A 20,360-nucleotide genomic window follows, 5' to 3' on the forward strand; every position below is an offset into this window, starting at 1 on the left:
CGGTTTGATTTTTGTTGTTGTTAAAAGTGGCCTTTTCGAAAGTCCCTAACGTGACTTCCCCAAGCCCGCCGGAATTAATGTTGACGTCGACGGCGGTCGGCAAAGATTAACTTACTACCTCCACCCAGTGGCAATCGCAAGAAAAAGAAAGTGCGGCTGTGATTGGCAGCGCGCCGCATTTAATGTTGTGTGCCTTAAGCCAAGTGGGGGGGGGGGGGCGTGTAGTGAGCACACAATAGTGGCGCTATCTCCCTCGCACTCTTGCTTTGTCTGGCTCATTGTGCGCCTTATTACACGCCGCATTTCCCGTGAAGAATCCTCTATCCTGCCTTCTTATCGCCGCCGAATGTTAACGGCGATTGTCGCCGCGTTGCCATTTGGATCGAAAAAGCACTCAGGCCAAAACGAAAATGCGACGTCTTTTTTTTATTATTATTTTTTTTTTTTTTGTCACGCAATTCCATATGCTGTGTAGGATTCCACCGAAAAAATTGGAAAGCTTTTGCTTGAGGCCTTGTTTGCCTTTGGGGGAAAAATTTGCTGAGCGCCCAAAAAATGGTTTGGGACTCACAGGGGGAGCCGGATCCTGATCCGGGTCGGAACGGGGTGGGTGGTGAGAGGGCCCCGCTCCGGTGATCAAAGCGTGGCTTGTTTTATGCTTTGCGCTTTGAAGCGGCCCGCGTCACCCACAGCACTCACTTCATCAACTTGACCAGTGTCTTAATAGCAGATCAATAAGTTTCAAAGTCGCTGCGTTAATTTGATACCAGCGCCGATGTGGTCACGCTGGGCCTCTCGCTCTGCCTCCCTCCCTCCCTTTGCCACTAAAGCTCGCTCACTCACCCTCCACTCCATCTTTTTTTTTTTTTTTTTTTTAGGCGGCGGGATTAATCTCCTCACCAATTAAAAGGTTCTTTTTTTGGAGCCTTCATGAAAAATGATAACCTTTATAGGAGCAAAAAACAAAACTGATGTCAACGTTTGAGAAGTCTTGAGAAATCTAAATTGATCATATGGATATGACTTTAGCATTTACGATATTTATTATTACTTATTATTTCAAATGAGTCTTAATGTAATTGACTCATTGAAAACATTTTCAATTTTCTAATCCCATAAAATGAATCATTTTTTGTAGGCTAATTTACGGTTTTGACAAAATGTAATTTTTTAAAATCAGCTTTGTTTCCCACAAATTTGCTAAAACATTGGCTTCCAATAAAATGTAAAACCGAATGCAGCCTTTGTGTCTATGAAGCAGACCGATAAATACGCTCGACAGCTTTTTCGGCACAACTTTCCCCTGCGCTCGGCATCGACTTAAGAAAAAAAAAAAAAGAAACACCATCTGTGTGCGGGATCTGCACCTGGAGAACAAAAGCCAATTTAATGTGTTCATCTAAGGGTTGCTAATGGTATTAGGCCAGCCCGGGGGTGGTCGGCCCCCTCGCTGGCGTCCGGCGAGAGCCACCGCCTCGACCTCTCATTCTCGGGGCGGCTGCCGTTTGTGCCCCGCATCTGCACAAAATGATGCCAGCAAAAAGAGCATAAACTCTCTTTTACAATTTGGCAATTATTAATATTTGGCTGGTGTGGATTTTTTTTTTTTTTTTTGGGGGGGGGGAGCTTTTGTTGCACACAGACACATTTTGTCTCGTGAGAAAATAATTGTTGGAAAAGGCACTACTAATGTTGGAAAAGTAATTCCACCTAAAGGGCAGAAATTCATATTTACAATTTTGAATGATCTTTTTGTCTCTGAAAACAAATGTAATTATTCATCTTTCGGATTTGTTTTACACAGATTTATGTGGCCCTGAAAAAGTAATTGAGGCAAAACGGCACTTGCCTAAGGGGACAAAATAATTGTCGGAAGGTCAGAATATGCAAAATTGCTAGGAAAGGAATAAAATTGTTTGAGGAAAAAAAAAAGGGATGGGCAAAATAATGTTAAAAAAAAATAAAACGGCGAAAACAATTTGGAGGAAAGTAGAAAACAAATGTGAGGCAAGTCACAAGATAATTTGGGAATTCTTTTGGTTTCTTGGAATTCTTTTTCAAAGCGACACGTTTGCTGCCTTTTCTTCTTTGCTCCCTCTTCTTCTGCCGCCTGTGTGGTCCTCGGCGGTCGGCCCAGCGGCGCTCCGCCGAGGGAGACGGCCAACGCCGGGGGTCCGGCGTTTTCTTAATAAATCTTTCATGATGAATTTAGGCAGCGCTCGTGGCAAAAATCCATTCTTGTCCGCACAGACAGAAAAGAAAGATGACTAAATCGCATTTCGCTCATCAAAACAACCAAATACATGATTTCAAGTCTATTTCTCCCCCCCCTTTTTTTTTTCTTTTCCAACCCCCCCTCAAGTAAGTGTGGAATCTTGCTTCATTAAAAGTGTATTAATTTGGCCCGGTCTCGTGGGAGGCACCTTAAAGACGATGTGTCATTTTCTTTAAATTGTCAGGGGGGGGGGGGGTGCGATGTGAAGGAAGAGGAAAAAAAAAATCTTCCAGATTTGGTCCCTGTCAGTCAGAAATAATTGTGTGCTTAATCTTGTCCCTGATGGATGACTCGGAGTTCAGCAATGGGCCAGCTCCAATGACAAATACAATATTAATATTCATTAAGCGCTTTGACAATGCTAATTTTGATGCCGTCGTAAAAGGGCCTCGCAAAGTTGGCGGCCAAAAGCATCAGAGCGCTGCGCAAGGTGGCGAGATAATTTGTGCTGCTTTAGCGAGGGAGCGAGCGAGCGGCGCGTTGCGGCGGCGGCGGCGGCTTTTAAAGTCTTAAAGCGGAGAAGAAGAAGAAGGAGAGGGGAAAAAAGGAAGGGGGAAAAGGCAAGGTAGCGCAAACAAAATAAAAGAGAAAAGGCAAAAAGTTCAGACGCATTGGAAAGCGGGGCCGCGGAAGTAATACGATCAAGAGAGCAGGCCGGAAAACATTTGACGCCTTCCTTCCTTCGGCGCAAAATACTTTTTTTTTTTTGTTTTTCATTTTGAAAAGGCAAAAACCCTCCACAAAACTGGCAAGAAAAAGGAGAGGACGCCCAACATGGTAAGTCGACAGCGCATTCTTGATTTTTCGTCCCCTTTCTTTTTCTTGCATCTTTTTGATCTTTTCAATTATCAGCATTTGAAGATCAATAGTCATTTTTTATCTGCGTCGGTTGAAAGCCTCACAGCGGTGGTGAGCGGCGCCGCGGCGCCGCGGCGCCGCGGCTGCTCGGATCATGCGCGGCTTTAAGAGCGAGCTTCCTCCTCGCGCTGGCACCACTCGGCCCTCCGCCTCCACTTTGCCCACTTTTTCCCGGCTTTTAGACATCGGCGGCGTTTTTGTGCTCGTTGACGACGAGTCGGACGCAGACTCGGAAGCAGCACGCTTGCTCTTTTTAACACTTTTCCCCCTGCAAAAAATCTCCGGAATGCTTTTTCCGCCCTTCGATTTTGCGTCTAACGCGGTGTGACCGGCATTGAATGGAGCGTGGCTAGTTTTTGGGGTTTTTTTTTTTTCCCTCTTCTCCTTTCTGCCGGGTGGGGTGGGGGGATTACTGACATGACGCCCCGCTGCTCGAGTTTAGCCAAGTTAGGGCAACTCCTAAAAAGACGCACCACTCCACTCGCCTTATGTCCGCCGAGCCGGTGAGTGAAAGCCTCTCTTCTTTTTCTTTTCAATTCATCAAAGACGGCAGACGAGGACACAAAAGGGCCGTTGGCGGGAGGGGGTGGGCGCTGGATATGAAGACGCGCGAGGGGGAGAACGAGGGAGTCCCGGCCCGGGCGGACGGCGTGACGGAGCGCCGCGTCGGGTCCGGCCGGCATCGGCTCGACCCCGAAGGGCCGGCTCGGCGGCCGTGGCGGCTGGTCGGCCGGCGTCTTATCGGCTCAACCCATCGAGCGAGGCGTGAGCAAGGGGGGCCGCCGCAGACGAGGTGCTGCCCCCCAGTGGATTAGAGGCTGACATGGCGGTGGGAGTCTGCTTGGAGTGAGTGCACGAGCGCGAGTGGCGGCATGCGCGTTTTAACCAGGAAGCGAGCAGCATCCCAAATCGGGCTCTTTTAAATGGTAAGACTTTTTACATTTTCCATGTTTGGAATGCGCAAACGCTGCTTCACTCCTGCATGCCTTTTGAATACCACGGAGGATTTAGTTTGATTTGTGTCCGGCCGGGCTGGCTTTGGGTCATTTCGAACACTTATGTTGTTAAATGACAGGCTGACAATTTGGATGAATGAAAGGCAGCGTTTGATTGCTTTGTCCTGACGGGCTGACAGGCATGAATTAGTTCAAGATGTCCCCGTAAACATTGGCGGGGATTTTGCTTGCGCTCGCAAATCAATCACAACTTTCATTGTATTTATTTAGGAAATGATTAATTAGTCTTTCCTGGAATTTGGATCATTTGTCCCACGTCTCTCGTTTATCTTTTGTAGTTTGCCACTGTGTGTTTTGTACGCGACTATGATGAATATTAACCTACAACAAATAAGAGAAAGGTCTAAATTGAACTTTTATTATTCAAAATAATTTTGAAAAGAAAAAAGTTTTAATGCACTTCTTTTTTATATACAATCAATCACTTGTTACTAAAAAACTATTTCATTTATTTATAATTTAAATTGAATTGTGATCCCTGCTTTCATTATTCTTTAATTGTACTTTTAGCGCTGTAGAAACTATTTCTCAGTTGTTGTTTTTTGTTTTTTTTGAGCTGTCCATCACTTTGAGTTTAGTGAAGAAAGTCCACGTGGGACAAAAGGGGGGAGCGCGACGGGCCGATCGGACGGGGAGGGCGTGCAATTAGCTGCTGCCTCGTCGGGGGGCTCTTTTACTTGTCAAGCCGGGGAGCTCGCCCCCGCCCGCCTGCCTGCCCGCCGCCACCCCGCGCTATTGTGCGGGACATTCCCTCTGCTTTGTTTTGCCTGTTGGGCCTCAGGACGGGACTCGCCGCAGCGCGGCCTGCCATCCGAATGCTCGGCAGAATTTACATTTCAATTGACATATTTGGAAAAGTTCGGAAGATGTAGAAATTACGCTTGGATGAATTTCTCCTCCTCGCAATGAATCAATTTGTTGGAATTGTTCAACTTTTATTTAGCTTGGTTGAATCCATGAATATTCTTTTAGAGGAACAGTGCACACGTTTAAATCATGTATGCTATAAATATTTAATTTGATGCGGTTCTCGTTGTTAGGGGGTTGCCATGTTAGCTCCTTAAAGCTCATAGTTGGAATTTAAGGCCATCAAAAATAACATTTTTAACCAAAATAGATTTTTAATTTTTTTTTGCAAGACATTTTAGAATTGTTTCAATACATTTATAATTATAGTATCTGCAGTGGCGGCGATATGCTTTGGTTTTATTTATTTATTGTAATTTAATGAGATAGTTGCTGTCACTAATTTGGTAAAAGTGATGGAGAGAGTTTAGAACGTGTTGGGTCATGGATGAAGCCTTTTTTGGGGTGAAAATGTGCAACTCGTAGGCCTAAAATGGCCTGCTCGGACATTTGATGTGGCCCTGCCAATTCAAAGATGTTCATAAAACCTTTTTGGGATTTTTTTTTAAAAGGCCAAAAATGACGCATACAAAAATAACTCCGCCTCTCCACCCCCAACACACAGACAGGCACAAACTTAGAGCAGTTTTATTTTTATTTGACATCAAATATACTTTTGCTGCCCGAGGTCATTTCCCCCTCCGCCTCCACTTATCACGCTGCTGCAAGTTTGCGCGAGGAAAGTGCGTAATGGATGAGGCGGGATTAGGCAGTAGTAGGCCCCGCAGCCTGCCGGAGAGCTGCTCAAATGACTAACACCCTTGGGGAACAATGGTCAGCCACGGGCGAGTGTAAAGAGAGAGTGCCACAATGAACACAAGTTCACCCACACACTTCACTCAGCGCGGGAAGGCGGCGAGGCAAGAAGCGGCTTAGCGGCACGGCAAAAGGGAGCTTCTGCTCACCGGGCGAGGGAGGGCGGGAATAGCAGGGTGGGGAGGGCTGGGGGGTCGGTCATGTACCCGCGAGACAGACCTCCGGCTGTGTCGGAGGAGACCGGAGTCCTTGGCCCAGGACTCCTCCAGAGGGTGGGCGGCTGGCATCTCAATCTGAGCACTTGGGTGAGTAGGCCGCACCACGTTTTCCCCATTAAGGCAAGGAGGGTGAGACGTAAACATGACAAGTGTCATACCTTTTAAAAAGTCGTCATCATCCGTTTGTTTATTTACTTGAAAAAAACGTATTTAATCAAAATGCTGTCTTATCGTCGGGAAGGAAAAAGCTTGACAGCCTAGCGTATTCTTTTGTGTGCATCCCATTCCAAATCTTGATTGCCAGACCTTCAAGTGAATTTCGGCAAGGCTGATTGCATTTCAAAAGGTGCTTTTGACACAATACCGCCCGTTTAACTCGGGTACGAGAGCTCAAGAGGCTGTTTATGTTGAAAAGTGTAGTGGGTTGTGTGTGTGGGGGGGGCGGCTTGAACGCATGTGTGCGCCCGAGCGTCAATTTGTCAACACCTCCACCAAATAGCACTTGGTATTTAAGCGCGCCACTTTATTTATGTGACACATCACAACGTGTCCTCTCTGCCATTCCATTTGATGTGCCGACTATCAAAGACGCGGCAAGCGGGGAAATGAGCGTCGACGAGCGACCTGAGCGGCAGCGCGAGGACGGGGGAGCAAAGGCTCTGGCCCACATAATATTTTTCTTCCGCACTCTGATCAAGCAAGTCAGCGTGTCACGACTGTAAAGTGAATAATTAAGTTTGATAAAACATCTTGGGGTGCCCCCCCCTCCCCCTTTTTTTTTTTTTGCCCTGGGAGATGTATCCCCTCTCGTAAAAATCAGATCAACACTTCCGGATCAATCCTGGGCTGGACCAAGAATATGATTTGTGAGGGCTAATCAGCGCCGGCAGATCCAACCTCTGATAAGCCTTTAGTTTGTCTCGGCATTTCATATTCCATCGCCGCTAATCTTTTAAGTATTCCTTTTAGATTGTCTGCCTGAATCTGAGGATTTGCTCTCAAGCCTCAAAGGGGCATTCAACCCCCTTGCCCCACCAAAAAGTCAAATAACCGCGGGCTGACATATTTATGATATTGGACTTACTGGAGTGATTAAGCTCCTTATGATGCGCTTGAGTTTTTGTGCGTGGTGTCAAGTCGGCCAGCCACCTCTGGAATGCGCAGGGCCCAAGAGGACCCCAATCCATCATGCCACTGTCATCCGTCAACCTCCTCCCTGGCCCGGCCACTTGCAGCTCATTAGCGGCCGGCGAACTGTTGTGACAACTCATCATATTATGACACAAAGCAGAAGAAAGGCGGCGGCACTCTAGCGTAGGACGGGCCCTCCGGGGGCCCGTAAGGTCAGCACCTTCACATTTAGGCGGAAACGCGGGGTCAACAGCTTTTTCCTGTCCGGCCTTCACCTCGCCGCCCCGCTGCCTTTGTCTGCTTCTGTCCTGCTGTCACTTTCTGAGCCTCTGGGCTAGCTCTTGCCCGGCCCCCTACTCTCCCTTCCGCCCTGAGGTCTGACTTGAAGCATCACATTGATTTGACTGCCTCCCGGGGGCTCTTTTTACAGTTGCTGACTGCTCTTTCCAAATGTAGATTAGTGTTGGGACTTGTGGCGGACCATCCTTTGCTTATAGGTCCTCAGGAATATGCTGACATTTCGCATTCCTACGCAATTCCCATATGTCTTACTACCATGATCATTCTCGGTGGACTGGTCCCTGAAGGGTCGGGCGCCAAAAAGTATAGACGTGCTAGGAAAAGTCACTAAGACCTAATATAAGCCCCAGAGTAGGAAGTAGGAGTAAAACGATGAAGAAATAGAAGCGCCGGTAATATCAGTAGCCTAAGCGGAGGTGGCAAATCCCACGCCTAGACTCGAGTATGCCGCCTTAGTCGGCAAGCGGCGCCCTGAGTATTGCGGACAATCGAGGAAGTCTGTGTGCAGTTCATTGACGCCAGTTGTTTTGCAGGGTCTTGTGAATGTGTTTTGGAGTCTTGAAAAGCTCGGCCGTCTTTATTGTCTGCTGCTATTTTTGGTTGCTCTAGTGACGAAGGATGCGAGTCAGCGGGGGTGTCGGGCCAGGAAACGTTCTTTCTTCTTAGCCTGGCCCTTGTGGAGAAGCCTCCCACGTCGCTCGCTTTTGTCTCTCTGCACTTTCTTGTCTGTTGTGCGATAGAAGCTTCCCCCCAAGTCGAGTGCGAGGTTTCAGAGCAGGTGCGGGGCCTCGTTCCTGCCGGGATCTTGCCTCGACGGGATCAGGAACCCTAGCGGATCCTCTCATTGGAGGAGACCGAGTGTTTAACTCGCCACACATCAAACAAGACTGGAGGATATCTCAAATTCTGGTTTTGAGGTCTTCTCTCTCTGTCCCACGGCCCAGGAATTCTGATTCTCAGACCTGGTCTTGCAGTTTGTAATTCAGACAGCATGGGAGCTTGGTAGGAATCCGTCATTTTGGTGGCAGAAGATTTTGCGTACTGTAGAGAAATACCGAAAGGCGGTTTCTGATGTAAATCCGCCGCACTCTGGCCCTTTCCTTCCCTCTTTTTAAGTTAGGACTGGGGCGTTTTGAACTGTGCTCTGAATAGCCAAGGCGTGTGGACAAAAGACTTACTCCAAATGGCCAGTAAAGCTTTTCACAACGCACATGAAGAATCGACAACATTCTTTCACATCATTACCCGATTGAGGAGCAGGGATTCGTGAAGGAGGAGGTTAGGAGGTGAGGGGGGGGGAGACTTGGGAAAGAGCGACACAACTCGTCATCTGCATGCGGCAGCTGTCATCATCTTGTTTTTTTCCTCCCCATCATCTGTCTATTCTGGATGTGCGGATCAGATCACGAGCGCCTCGGTTTGTGTTTCTAACAAATCCCATTGCAGCTCGCACCCCCGTGCCTCCAACTCGACACGCAGGCACATATGCCCCCCCATCCCATCCCACCAAGCCCTCCCTGCTCTGCACAGCCCCGCTCCTCCACAGCCTTTTCAGCTCCGGGATGTGAATGAGTCCCAGGAGTCTCGCTTGCCTCCCTGGAGTTCTGCAGGGGGTTCATTAATCTTTCATTGGGACCATGGCAATAGGGAATGTCCCCTCCCCCCCTTCCCGATCCCACCACCCACCTCCCCGGCCACCTTCCACAATTCTCCAAACTATATAGAAAAGATCCGGGAAGAAATGGCACATACCCGAGTCCAAATATTCGTCGCGTTCTCCCAAAACATTGGGGTAGACCAAATCCAGATTGATACGTGGACTCGGATGCCCCCTTGTCCCATTAAACCTACATCTGCCACAGTGGATTTTTTTAGGCATATATTTAAGTCACTAATGAGGTTGTGTGAGTGCTTACAGACAACGCACTCAAGCAGATCCACCCCTTTGCGTTGCCTCTCCTCCCAGCCCCTCTTGAACATATCATCCATGTTATGATAAGCCTGATTAGTGCTGCTTCTTTGGCTGCTGAGGGCAGGATAAGGATGTGTGGGTGAAGGGGTGAAAGCCACCAGGCTAATCTACAGCGGTGCTCTAATCTGGTTATCTGGTGGCCGGGGGTACGGTCCCAGGCCCGTAATTTAGGGGGCCCCGTGGCAGCTCCACTGTAATCTTTGGGTAATTGAAAAAAAAAGAAGGGAGAGGGTGGACTGCGCCACTTAGGAGCACAAAGAGAAGATTACATAGCTCCAAGTAATTTGGCAAAAATGCAGAAATGGATTTTCAGCTACTAACCCTTTTAGTGGCAGAATGGAGAATCGGGCCCAAGCGAGGAAGACGAAGAGAGAACAGTGGCACGTTGACCGAAGCCGCTAATGACTCTGGATTTACATGAGCTGTCTTGATTTTGCGCAAGATCGATTACTTGCGCTGCCGCTGCGGTTAAAAGTGCCTCATCACGCATCAGGCCCCAAATGAGAAGTGGCAACCCCCCAGGGCCTCATAGACTCTCGCTGAATTCCAGGATGACACCGCAGAAGTGTTTTTAATTACAAACCGCAGTGTTTTCACTGAGGCCCGGCGGTTTGGCGCCTCCCGGACACTCGGAAAACGATATGCTCTGATTTTACGTTTCTACAATTATTAACCCTTGGCCTATTTTCTTTCTTGTTTTTCTCTTCTGCAGTCGAATAAGGTTCCAGTGGTTCAGCACCCTCACCACGTGCACCCTCTCACACCGCTGATCACCTACAGCAATGAGCACTTCACACCCGGGAACCCACCACCACACCTACAGACAGACGTGGACCCCAAAACAGGCAAGTGTGGCAGCTCTGGATCACGTAAGCACCAGATACTTTTTGAACTTCACTTGCAAGACTTGAAACAAAGACTGCTTTCGTATGTGAAGACTCTGGTCCAGAAACCCGAGGCTTAGTTTGACTCTACGGCCGATTCTGTGATTATGTATACAACTCAATCCCCCGTGGGTCGCCCAGTTTTTTCACATTAATCATCTTTAGGCCTGCATCGGAGCTAGACCTGTTGCCTTGTTTTATTGATGGCCTACCTGCCTCTTCACGGTGAACCATTTTGTTCTATTATCTAGTATTTCATTTGTTCCCACTTCGGTAATCATGTTTGCCTTATTACAACGGCCCTTACGAGGGGGGGAAATAATGCACCAGCTGCTGTTTAATGCAGTGCCTAATGGGGCAGCCTAATCGGGACTCAGTGTTTAATTAATTAACGAGGCGTATTCGGTCTGGCGGGCTGCTTGTGTGGCTTTTAGCGGAATAACGCTCCAAAATGCGAGAGAAGTAAGACACGGTCACTCCGGTCGTGATGTGATGTCGGCAGGATGGAGAAACCTGCAGAAAATGTCACGCTAGCTAATGAGCCTTACCTGCTACGACTTTCGCTACAGCCAAAGCTAATGAGCTATTCGAATAAATAATGAACTAACCTTAGCGACGCTAATCCACCTCGCATATGACGTTAAGTCAGAATAAAGATTGCAAGCTAGCATTGGCACACTATCTCAACTTAATCCAATGCTAATATGAGCTACTTTGATCCACCTTATTGTTATTCATCTCCATACAGTCACAAGGCACACTCTTACTACTACACCATCCGTAGCATTTGATTGATGTCGCTAAATCAAAGGAACTGGCTCCCCAAAGGCGGCTGTACCTTTTTCACCGTTGGTGACACCAAACAGCGATTGCGCTAGTCACCAATTAGCCTAAATCGCTCGGCTAACAATGTTTAACAGCTGCGTATTTCCGCTAGCTTTTGTCGCGCACGCAGAATGATGTGGCTGACAGGGAATGAGGAGCCCAGCTCCCTGTGATCACATGCAAACGGCGTAATGATATTGTTGAGTTTTGTTAACTTCTAAACATCCGTCATTTTACATCATTCATCTCCAGAATTGGCGTGACAAATGTGACAAGGATGGTGTCGGTGTTTTATTTTATCATTCCCTTCTTCCTCCTCCTCTTGCACTTCTTCTTCACCTCTCTCTCCTCTCCGCCTCCTCCAAGCACATTGCGTCGCTGTCGCCTGGTGAGGCCTTTGATCAGAAAGTGTGATTTTTTTTTTCTTTCCTTTTTTTTTCCCGTTTTTGTTTTTGCGGCGTGTACACACCTGCAACAAGGCTTTCTCCTCCTCCTCTTCCTCCGCCTGTGATGTGCGCAACATCTGAGATTGTGACAAAAGATTTGATTCTCCATCTTGTCCACCTCTTGTCATGTCATCTTCTTTTTTGTGCAGGAATTCCAAGGCCTCCACATCCTCCAGATATTTCTCCTTATTACCCTCTGTCACCTGGCACCGTCGGCCAGATTCCCCATCCCCTAGGATGGTTAGTACCACAGTAAGCGAATCCTTTTTTTTTTTATATATATATATGTATATATATATATATATATACACGCACACACACGCACACACACGCACACACACACACACACACACACACACACACACACACACACACACACACACACACACAGACATGCTCTTTTTACTTTGTTCTTTCACGAGTTGTGCAAAAAGTTAGGAAAAGTCCACCTTCGGAATTGTGTATAAACAAACCTCGAAGGCACACATTATGGAAAATGTGCTTTGAAAAGACGAAGCCGGGCAAAAAAATTTGTGAATAATTGATGCTGACAATGAAAGATTTAGAATTGCCTATTGATGCCACAAGATGGCGGCAAAGCACCAAATGAAACTACTCCCCTCAGGTCAACCTAGTTCTTTAGTCACATGTGCAATTATTCATTTTTTTTTTGCCTGATCTCCAAACTGTTTGAATCCCACAGATTCTTTTTTTTTAAAGAGCGCACACTACTTTGCATGTCTCTGCAGGGTCAAATTAGAGTAAATGAACGGCGATTGCCTGCCTTTTACCCGCCATCCCGCACGGGACTCTCCCTGGGTAACTCTTGTCAACACTTGTTAATATGACAAAAGGCTACAAATTAAGCTCTGTTAATTTAATGTTTTCTCGCCGCTGTCTAAATAGCGGGAAAGGGCCCCCGAGCACCGCCACACCGCCCTTTGATTTGCTGCACTTTATTTTCAGTATAAATTTACATTCATTATTGTTTGTCTTTTGGATGTGTAGGGCTCAATTAGCGTGACGGCTCCATTAAAGGGAGCCGCACTTCGTCTTTAATTATCACAACAAAACACCTCGTTCCAGCTCAGGGAGGGGCGCAGCGAGCGCAGGGTTATAAAATTTAATTAGCCGCCACCATCAAGATTTGCGGCGTTCAAAATGCTCGGGAGTTTATTCCCACCCCGCCTTTGATCCGCCGCTCGGATTTTTGTCCCCGATCAAATGAGAAGAGAAGAAGCCGACTTAAGGGGGCTCGCTAGCTTCTCCTCCCTCGTCTGTCAACCTTGTTTCCTTACCTTTCTTCTTTTTCTTCCCAGGCAAGGTCAACCTGTTTATCCAATCACGACAGGGGGCTTTAGACACCCCTACCCGACTGCGCTCACTGTCAACGCATCCATGTCAAGGTGAGTCGAGCCCTCGCCTTGCCGCTAACTCGCGCGCAAACTCGTCTCCCTTAAGGATGCCTCCCCCTATTCAAAAGGCCAAATCTCCAGCAAGGGTGCTCAAATATTAATTCTATTTATCTCCCCGCCCCTTAATGAGGCCCCCGAAGAACATTTAGCCCCCGCCGCACGTCAGGCTGGTGCTAAACCAGCCGGGCCGCGTAATTGCCAGACGTAAACAAACACCGCGGCGCTTTGGGGGGGTAAAAAAAAGGGACGGGGCCCAGTTTGGCGTCTACCAACATTTATGCTCATTTTGTGTGTACTTGTAAGCATTTTGCATGTGTGTTTTTACTGTTTTGGTGGTTTTGCCGTCATATTGTGCCTTGAGAAACTTGACATTGTGCGGAAAACACTCTACGACAACACTTGCAAACCATTGTCGGCCATTTTGCAGCAGTCCTCCAGGACTAGCTGGAGTTTAATTACAAAAGCAGCTCCTCTAGACGTTGCATTTCAACCTCTGCGACGTTGCTGGATGGTGTCTGGGGGGGGGTGACTTTTCAATCCAGCTCATCTGTTCCCAAGCCCTTAAATTGTTCTCAATAACGTGCCCAAGCCCAACGTTATGGAAAAGGCCTCTCCAGATTGCCCTCGCTGGAGCAGAGGTCCCGACATCTGGCAGTGGCGTCGGCGTCCCAACTGGGCCTTTAAAGTGACTGATAATTTGCTCTCCACATTGTCATCGTCCTCTTTCCAGGGTGGCTAATTGAATCTGCCGGCTGCAGGGTGTGTGTACCGAGCTAATGCCCTGTCATGAAACCCCTAATTTAATTACCCAATAGAAGGAGGGAAGGAGGAGGCGGGGCGCCGGGGCTTGTGAGGTCTCCAGAGAAGGCTTGAACACATCCAAATCACTTTTGCTCTTAGGCTGACAAAATGTATAGCTCGGGCTAAAAAGCGAAGCGCGGAGAGCCTGTCGCCGTGATACGCCAACGCCGAGGATTGAAGGGGGCAGGAGGCCAACACTCGCTCATCATCAGCATAGAAAGGAAATGTCTGTCGTCCTCTTTACACCCGACCCCAAATTAGCGGACAGAAAATGGATCTGGTACCTGCTAGCACCTTGCACCTCCTGTTAAAAATGCATCACGAGGTGGGATAAGATGATTTTGGATAATGATAAGGTTCGGGCTACCTGTATTGTGTGCTGTATTGCGCCTGTGTCAGGTGGGCCGCCCTTTGATACGCCCCCACCTCCAGCCCGCCGAATCCCGCTCCTTCTCGGCCGCATCATTACACATTAAACAGGCGCAGGGGGGGTTGCGCTTCACGTGGGCAATTAAGCGGCACAGCTTTGCGATGCCGCGCCCACCCCGACACACCTTTCCGATTGAGACGTAGGGACCCGGGGTCGGGGCGGAGCAGCCGTTCTCACCGTTCCTTTTCTGTCTTGATTAAATTGGTCCGAGCCGCCGCTTTCCCTGACGACGGCGATGACGATGCCCCCTGCTCTTCAAAGGGACGGCCGTCATGTTTTAACCATAACCTGGGCCCACTGGGGAGGGGCGGCAGGCAGCGCGGAGGTGGCGAGGGGACAGGAAGAGCAGAAGAAGGGAAAAAAATAGATTTGGAACAGAGGAAATTTTAACAAGTGCACAGAGAGGCAAAGGGGAGGGAGGAAGCGGCGGTGGCGGCGGCAGCAGCCCCTAATGATGGGCAACGCACAAACGCCCGCCCGCCCCGCCGAGCTCCCCATCAGCACATGACATGGCACAAACACCAACGTGTCAGGGATGAAGGCAAGAGAAGGCAAAAGAGTTTGAAGGGTGTGTGTGTGTGTGTGTGCGTGTGTGTGTGTGTGTGTGTGTGTGTGTGCGTGCGTGCGTGTGTGTGTGCGTGCGTGTGTGTGTGTGCGTGCGTGTGTGTGTGTGTGTGTTTGAGAGCGAGAGATGGGGAGAGGGGGGGTGGCGCCCTCGCTCTCCCCTGAGATGGCCTCCAACAGAAACTAGTTGTTCCTGGCGAGTTTATCCTCATCATTATATTCTGGCTCCGAGCCATGCAGCCAGACACGGCGAGATAATGAGCGCACACACGCACGCAGGGAAAAAGAAAAAAAAAGAAAGAGGGAAAAATCTTTCTTTTTTGCCCTCCTTCTTCATTCCTCGCTCTTGGATGTTTGGTCCCACGGTGAACACTGTCAACAATGCGGATGGATGGGTCAATGTGTGCCCATTCCTGCGGGAACGGCCCGCTTTCACAAATTGACGGAGAAGACCAAATGACCGCCGATGAGCCGCGTTGACGCTCAGCGCCGCAATTGATCCGCTTTGATGGGCCGGCCCGGCCAACTCGAGCTGCAGTAAATGCACGCTCAACAGCTAAATGGTCGTCGCGCCTTTCAACTCTTCTCATCTGCGAAAAAAATTTCTCTCCACACAATCCAAGTTTCTCAAGTTGCATGATGGATACTTGAGCGCATTTGCAGTTGTTATTGTTTTTACATGTGAGCCACGGCCCCATTTCAGCCGCGTCCATTCTGACCGATTTACACAGTCTTCTGTCCTCTAGGTTCCCTCCACACATGGTGCCCCCCCATCACGGTTTGCACACCACCGGCATCCCGCACCCGGCCATCGTCACGCCCAACGTCAAGCAGGAATCCTCACACAGCGACATCAGCTCCCTCAACAGTTCGTAAGTACCTGGCCGGCACCAGCGTGGACTTTTCCTTCCCCTTGGTAGTTTCCCAACCTGTTTGTCTGCAGGAAACAGTCGGATGCAAAAAAGGAAGAAGAGAAGAAAAAGCAGGTGCACATAAAGAAGCCGCTCAACGCCTTCATGCTCTACATGAAGGAGATGCGGGCCAAGGTGGTAGCCGAGTGCACGCTGAAGGAGAGCGCCGCCATCAACCAGATTCTGGGTCGGAGGGTGAGATGCCTCGCCGGAGATGCCGCAGGGTCCGGAAGCGCGTCCCGCTCACCTCTCATGGCCACCTCTTGCAGTGGCACGCGCTCTCCAGGGAGGAGCAGGCCAAGTACTACGAGCTGGCCAGGAAAGAACGACAGCTCCACATGCAGCTCTACCCCGGCTGGTCGGCCCGAGACAACTATGTAAGTTTTTAAGTTTACAAGTCGGAACGGAGTGTCAATTTGCAGGACGTGGCGAAAATTGGAAGGTGGTGCTGAAAACAGAGCGCCAACATTTTGTGCGAGTGTTAGTTAGCATACTCTGTAACAAAAGAATCAGTCACATGGGCCTCATTACGCAAGGTTGTTGCTCTTTTACTCTCTTCTCCGAAGTAAATCTTTTTTTTTTTTTTTTTTTCTCAAGTCCAAGTGTGGTCTTTCCCGCTTTCTATTATTTATATCTGATTGTTTACTTTGGTGTTGACGCCAGCCCTCACGTGCTTGTTTTTAGCGCCGCGTAAATCCGGCCCGGCCGACGATTGGTCATTTGAGTCCGCTTTCGGGAGCCCATCAAGACAAATTGAGGAAAATAAGGCCGAGTTAGCGAGCGGCGCCGCACCAAAACACAATTCTCGTCAGGCTCCCACCGACCGCAGGGCAAAAAAGAAGCCATGAATAAATAAATAAACACAAAGACGAGTTGTTCATGTTTTGGGGCGTCCTGCAATATAATAACTAAGGTTCCTGTCTATGTCTGTCTCCCTTTTTTGCCCCTCTTTCTATTTTCTTGGCGGCTAACCAACAGGGGAAAAGGAAGAAGAGAAAAAGGGAAAAGCAGCAAGCGGAGAGCAACGGTAAGCGAGCGGCAATTATCTCCCATATTAGAGCGGGCCCGTCATGTGTCAGCCGCATGTGACGCCCGCTAGATAAAAGTCAAGCTAGTTTTGTTGTGCGTGCTCGAATGTGCGTGTGTGTGTGTGTGTGTGTGTGTTTGTGCTGCTTTTTTTTTTTCATCATAGCCATGCGATGCAATATTTAAATGGTAGCAGCGTTGTCTGTACAGTAACACTCCCCCCTCCCCTCCCCTCCCTCCCCCTTCACTGTAGTCCTCCCTTGCTAATAACAGCTGAATATGCATGAACCCACACCCTTAAGACCCCCGTCCCGTAATCGCCCCCCACTCCCTCCCTTTTTGCCCGTTAGCATTGTGCTATATGTGTAGAGTGAGTTGATGGAATGAAGTGTTTTTCTAACACTTGCAAATACGCTTCAGCGAGTGTGTGAGTGTGTGTGCGCGCACTAACTGGGCTGCCCCCTCGCTTGCTTTTGATCACAATCGAAACCAAAATTAAGGAGGTTTCCTCATCCTGTGACTGCTCCATCTTTCATAATCCACATATTTTCTTGCCATCATGTTTACTTTATTTTTCTTCCAATATTTTGTTTTTTGGGTGACGGTGATCTCCTCTTGAAGGCCTCTCTATCTGTTCTTGTTTTTGTTGCAGAACACAGAGAATATTTTCCAAACCCTTGCCTTTCACTCCCTCCGATTACAGGTGCTAATGTCATTTTTGACTCTTAAATATACTAACTTGTTTTTTTTTTCTTCCTTTTTAATTGATCTTGATCCGTCCGCCGATGTTTTCTTTTTTTTCCCCCGCTGCCTTTTATTGAAATGCTAAAGAAAGAAAAAAAAACAACATGATGTTGTTGTACGCCGAGGTCGTTGTTACCGTGTTTGTGGGTTTGATGCCGGCCAGGGTAAACCTCCTTAATGGACCAAACACTCCCCCTTGTGCCTCGGCTGTAGGCTCGCATCCTCACGTGAGATTATTTCAGGCCACTAACGAAGGCCAGCGACCAGGCATGGGACGCAAGATCTAGTTTGAAATTATGTTAAATCAGCAAAAAAAAAACCCAAACATTTATTTATGTATAAGAAGAAAACAAACATTTAAAAAAAATAGATATATAAAACAATGGCCAGCTGTAAATAAAAAATTGGGTTTCCTGATTTGTGCCCATAACGCCAAGCGGCTGAGCAAAAGTATCGGACCAGTCGCGTTCCCTTCCGGCTTCTAGATGCTCAACCTCGGCGAGGGCTAACAGCTAGCTGCCGCTTTTGATACCTCCTCGCTTTGACAGTCTATTGGGCTTGTATTAATATCCCGATTTTCAACTCGTGCATGGAATGGAACTAATGCTTGGAAGTCACCCGGCCCGAGTCTGGATCGACACCGCCGAGGTCAAATGACTCGCCAAATTGATCTCCTGAGATTGGCGTCCGATTGTTTCCGATGCGAGCGGTGTCGATCCAGCCGCGAGGTGCGCAAGCTGACAATAGCTGGCGACCTGCGTAGATTCTCTCTAACTCTTTCTCTGTATTTCTCTCCTACTTGTGCTTTGCCTTTGTTTTTTTTTTGGGGGGTGCTATTTTTTTTTTTCTGCCCCTCTTCCTTCTTTGCTGGCGTCCCCCCGCCCCCTTTCTTCGGCATCAGACCTGAGCGCTCCTAAGAAGTGTCGAGCGCGCTTTGGGCTCGACCAACAGAATAACTGGTGCGGTCCGTGCAGGTGTGTATGGGGTGTGCTGGCACCGGGTGTGTGGGGGGGGGAGGGGGTGCCGCCGCGCTGGGACTTCCTCCTTTTTTTTTTTTTTTCCTTGGTCTTTTGTCCCCCTCCCTCCCTTCCTCCCGTTTGTGTCGCCGAGCTACGTCAGCTTCCTCCAGCCGCGCCCTGCCGGTCTGCGGTCTATCTGCCTGCCCGAGTGCCGCTTGTATGAGTGCGATGCAATTTTTGGGGCTTTGTGGACTGGCAGGTGAGGGCTTGGGGAGGTCCCGAACGGAGGAGGTCCCAGTGTCTAGCAGCCTAAACCTCAACCCAGGCTCCACGTGTTTTTGTTTTGTGTCTGTGCAATGACGTGTCCATTTTTTGTTTTTGTTTTCTTTTTTCCTCCTGTGTGTGTTTTTGTTTGTGTCCGTACCTCTTTGGCTATAACAGATGCAAATACCCCAAAGAAGTGTCGTGCCTTGTTCGGGCTTGACCAGCTGAGTTTATGGTGCAAACCGTGCAGGTACATAACTTGCCTGAATGAATTGGAGGAAGGCCACCAACCGCCACCAGGCTTTTTTTTCCTCCCTTTTTTTTCCCTTGATGATTTTCTCTCTCGCTAAAAACACGTTTCCATCTGTGTGCTTAACAGATGGCAAACCGCTTTTTCCTGCAGTATATATATAAAAAAAAAAGAAAATTGAGTCAGTTAGAGCCAGTTGGTAGAAAATGGATTTCTGTCCAATATTTTTTTTCCTGTCCCATTAGAAATCCATTTTCTGCACTCCCCCTTATTAACTGTCATGTAATATCCTAATTGGCACCCCCCCCACCCCCCTCCCACCCCCTTTGTCCCTTTTCTGGAATAACAATGTGATACTAGCCGATATTTTAATTTTAGCCCTGCTTCCTCTTGAGGGGCCCGCTCAGTGACACTCTTTTCTGTGCTCCTCCTCTTCCTCATCCTCCTCCCTCTTCTTCCTCCTCCTCTTCCTTCCCTCTTCAATAACCCTGACTTAGTCCCTACCTGTTGTCTTTCTGTTCTGACACAAGCAGTCTTTGAATTGGGAATGCTTTCATGGTAGGTATTTGTTTCTGCTAAGTACATAACCCCGCCCCCAACCCCGCCCATCCTTTCTCCATTTGTGTTGTGACGACCGCGTCCTACTTTGACAGATCACGAGATCAGGCGCCGTAATTCCATCTTCATTACCGGAGCCGAGAGGTTAAGTATCCTCTCCGGGGCTCCCCTCGCCCAAACTCCGGCGTAATTTCCCGGGAGGCGGCGGGAGCCGACAAAAAGCAAGAAAAATCAATAGCGGCGCAGTCGATGCGCGTGCTAAAAAATGGATATGAGCTCATTTGTTGCTCTTGGACGGATGCGTAGCGGGAGCCGGGCAAAGCGTACAAAGCGGCAAAACGATACCCCGCCGCGCCCGCTGGATACTATTCCCAATGTTCCGCCTCCTGGAATTGCATGCGCAAAAGCTCCGCCTCCACCCACCGAGCATGTACGATGTGCTTTGTTGGTGTTGCCTCATCCCCAGTAATGTGCTCTCTCTGGTTTTTGTGGCCCCCCAAAATTGGATGCAAAAAGCCTCCCTGTTTCTTTTTTTTGTTTGTTTGTTTTGCTAGTCTGAGTTTCCGTTGTCGCCTTGAGGCGGGTTCACCGCCAGGGTCAAGGCAAAAGCATGAGCGGGGGCAGATCTAACCCCCCCCCTCAACCAAACGCAGCCCGGGGTGATCACCTTAAGACCGGAGAGCGGTCCCGAACCCGGCGGGAATGCAAACATGAGGCCGTGACCCCTCCTGTGCTCGTTGGCTGGCTGGCTGGTTTGTGTCTGTGGGGCAGCTTGCTGCATTACTGAGTGTACAAACTGGGACCCCCTCAGGAGGAGGAGATCGAGAGGGGGCCAGTAGCTCAGTCTCCAG

At 48.7% G+C, this 20,360-nt stretch overlaps 1 protein-coding gene across 33 annotated transcripts in view; it reads left to right on the forward strand.

The window, feature by feature from the left end:
* The window catches only part of tcf7l2 (transcription factor 7 like 2), a 69,098-nt gene that overhangs the window by 37,355 nt on the left and 11,383 nt on the right, over positions 1-20,360 (forward strand). For 4 of the 33 annotated variants that reach the window (XR_007489205.2, XR_007489207.2, XR_007489206.2 and 1 more), the window contains exons 6-12: positions 10,145-10,277; positions 11,737-11,839; positions 12,907-12,993; positions 15,529-15,669; positions 15,741-15,903; positions 15,978-16,085; positions 16,687-16,735. Coding sequence is in view for 30 of the 33 variants with exons in the window: in XM_049758882.2 (XP_049614839.1) it covers positions 10,145-10,277; positions 11,737-11,839; positions 12,907-12,993; positions 15,529-15,669; positions 15,741-15,903; positions 15,978-16,085; positions 16,687-16,735 (784 nt within the window). In the remaining 3 variants the exon portion in view is untranslated. Of the gene's footprint in view, positions 1-5,986; positions 6,117-10,144; positions 10,278-11,736; positions 11,840-12,906; positions 12,994-15,528; positions 15,670-15,740; positions 15,904-15,977; positions 16,086-16,671; positions 16,736-17,386; positions 17,438-18,379; positions 18,453-18,878; positions 18,952-19,448; positions 19,511-20,360 lie in introns of those variants that run through there. The other 29 variants (XM_049758854.2, XM_049758865.2, XM_049758858.2 and 26 more) reach the window with 24 other exon arrangements.

This window comes from Syngnathus scovelli, chromosome 21, assembly GCF_024217435.2.
Source record: "Syngnathus scovelli strain Florida chromosome 21, RoL_Ssco_1.2, whole genome shotgun sequence".
Lineage (NCBI taxonomy): Eukaryota > Metazoa > Chordata > Actinopteri > Syngnathiformes > Syngnathidae > Syngnathus > Syngnathus scovelli.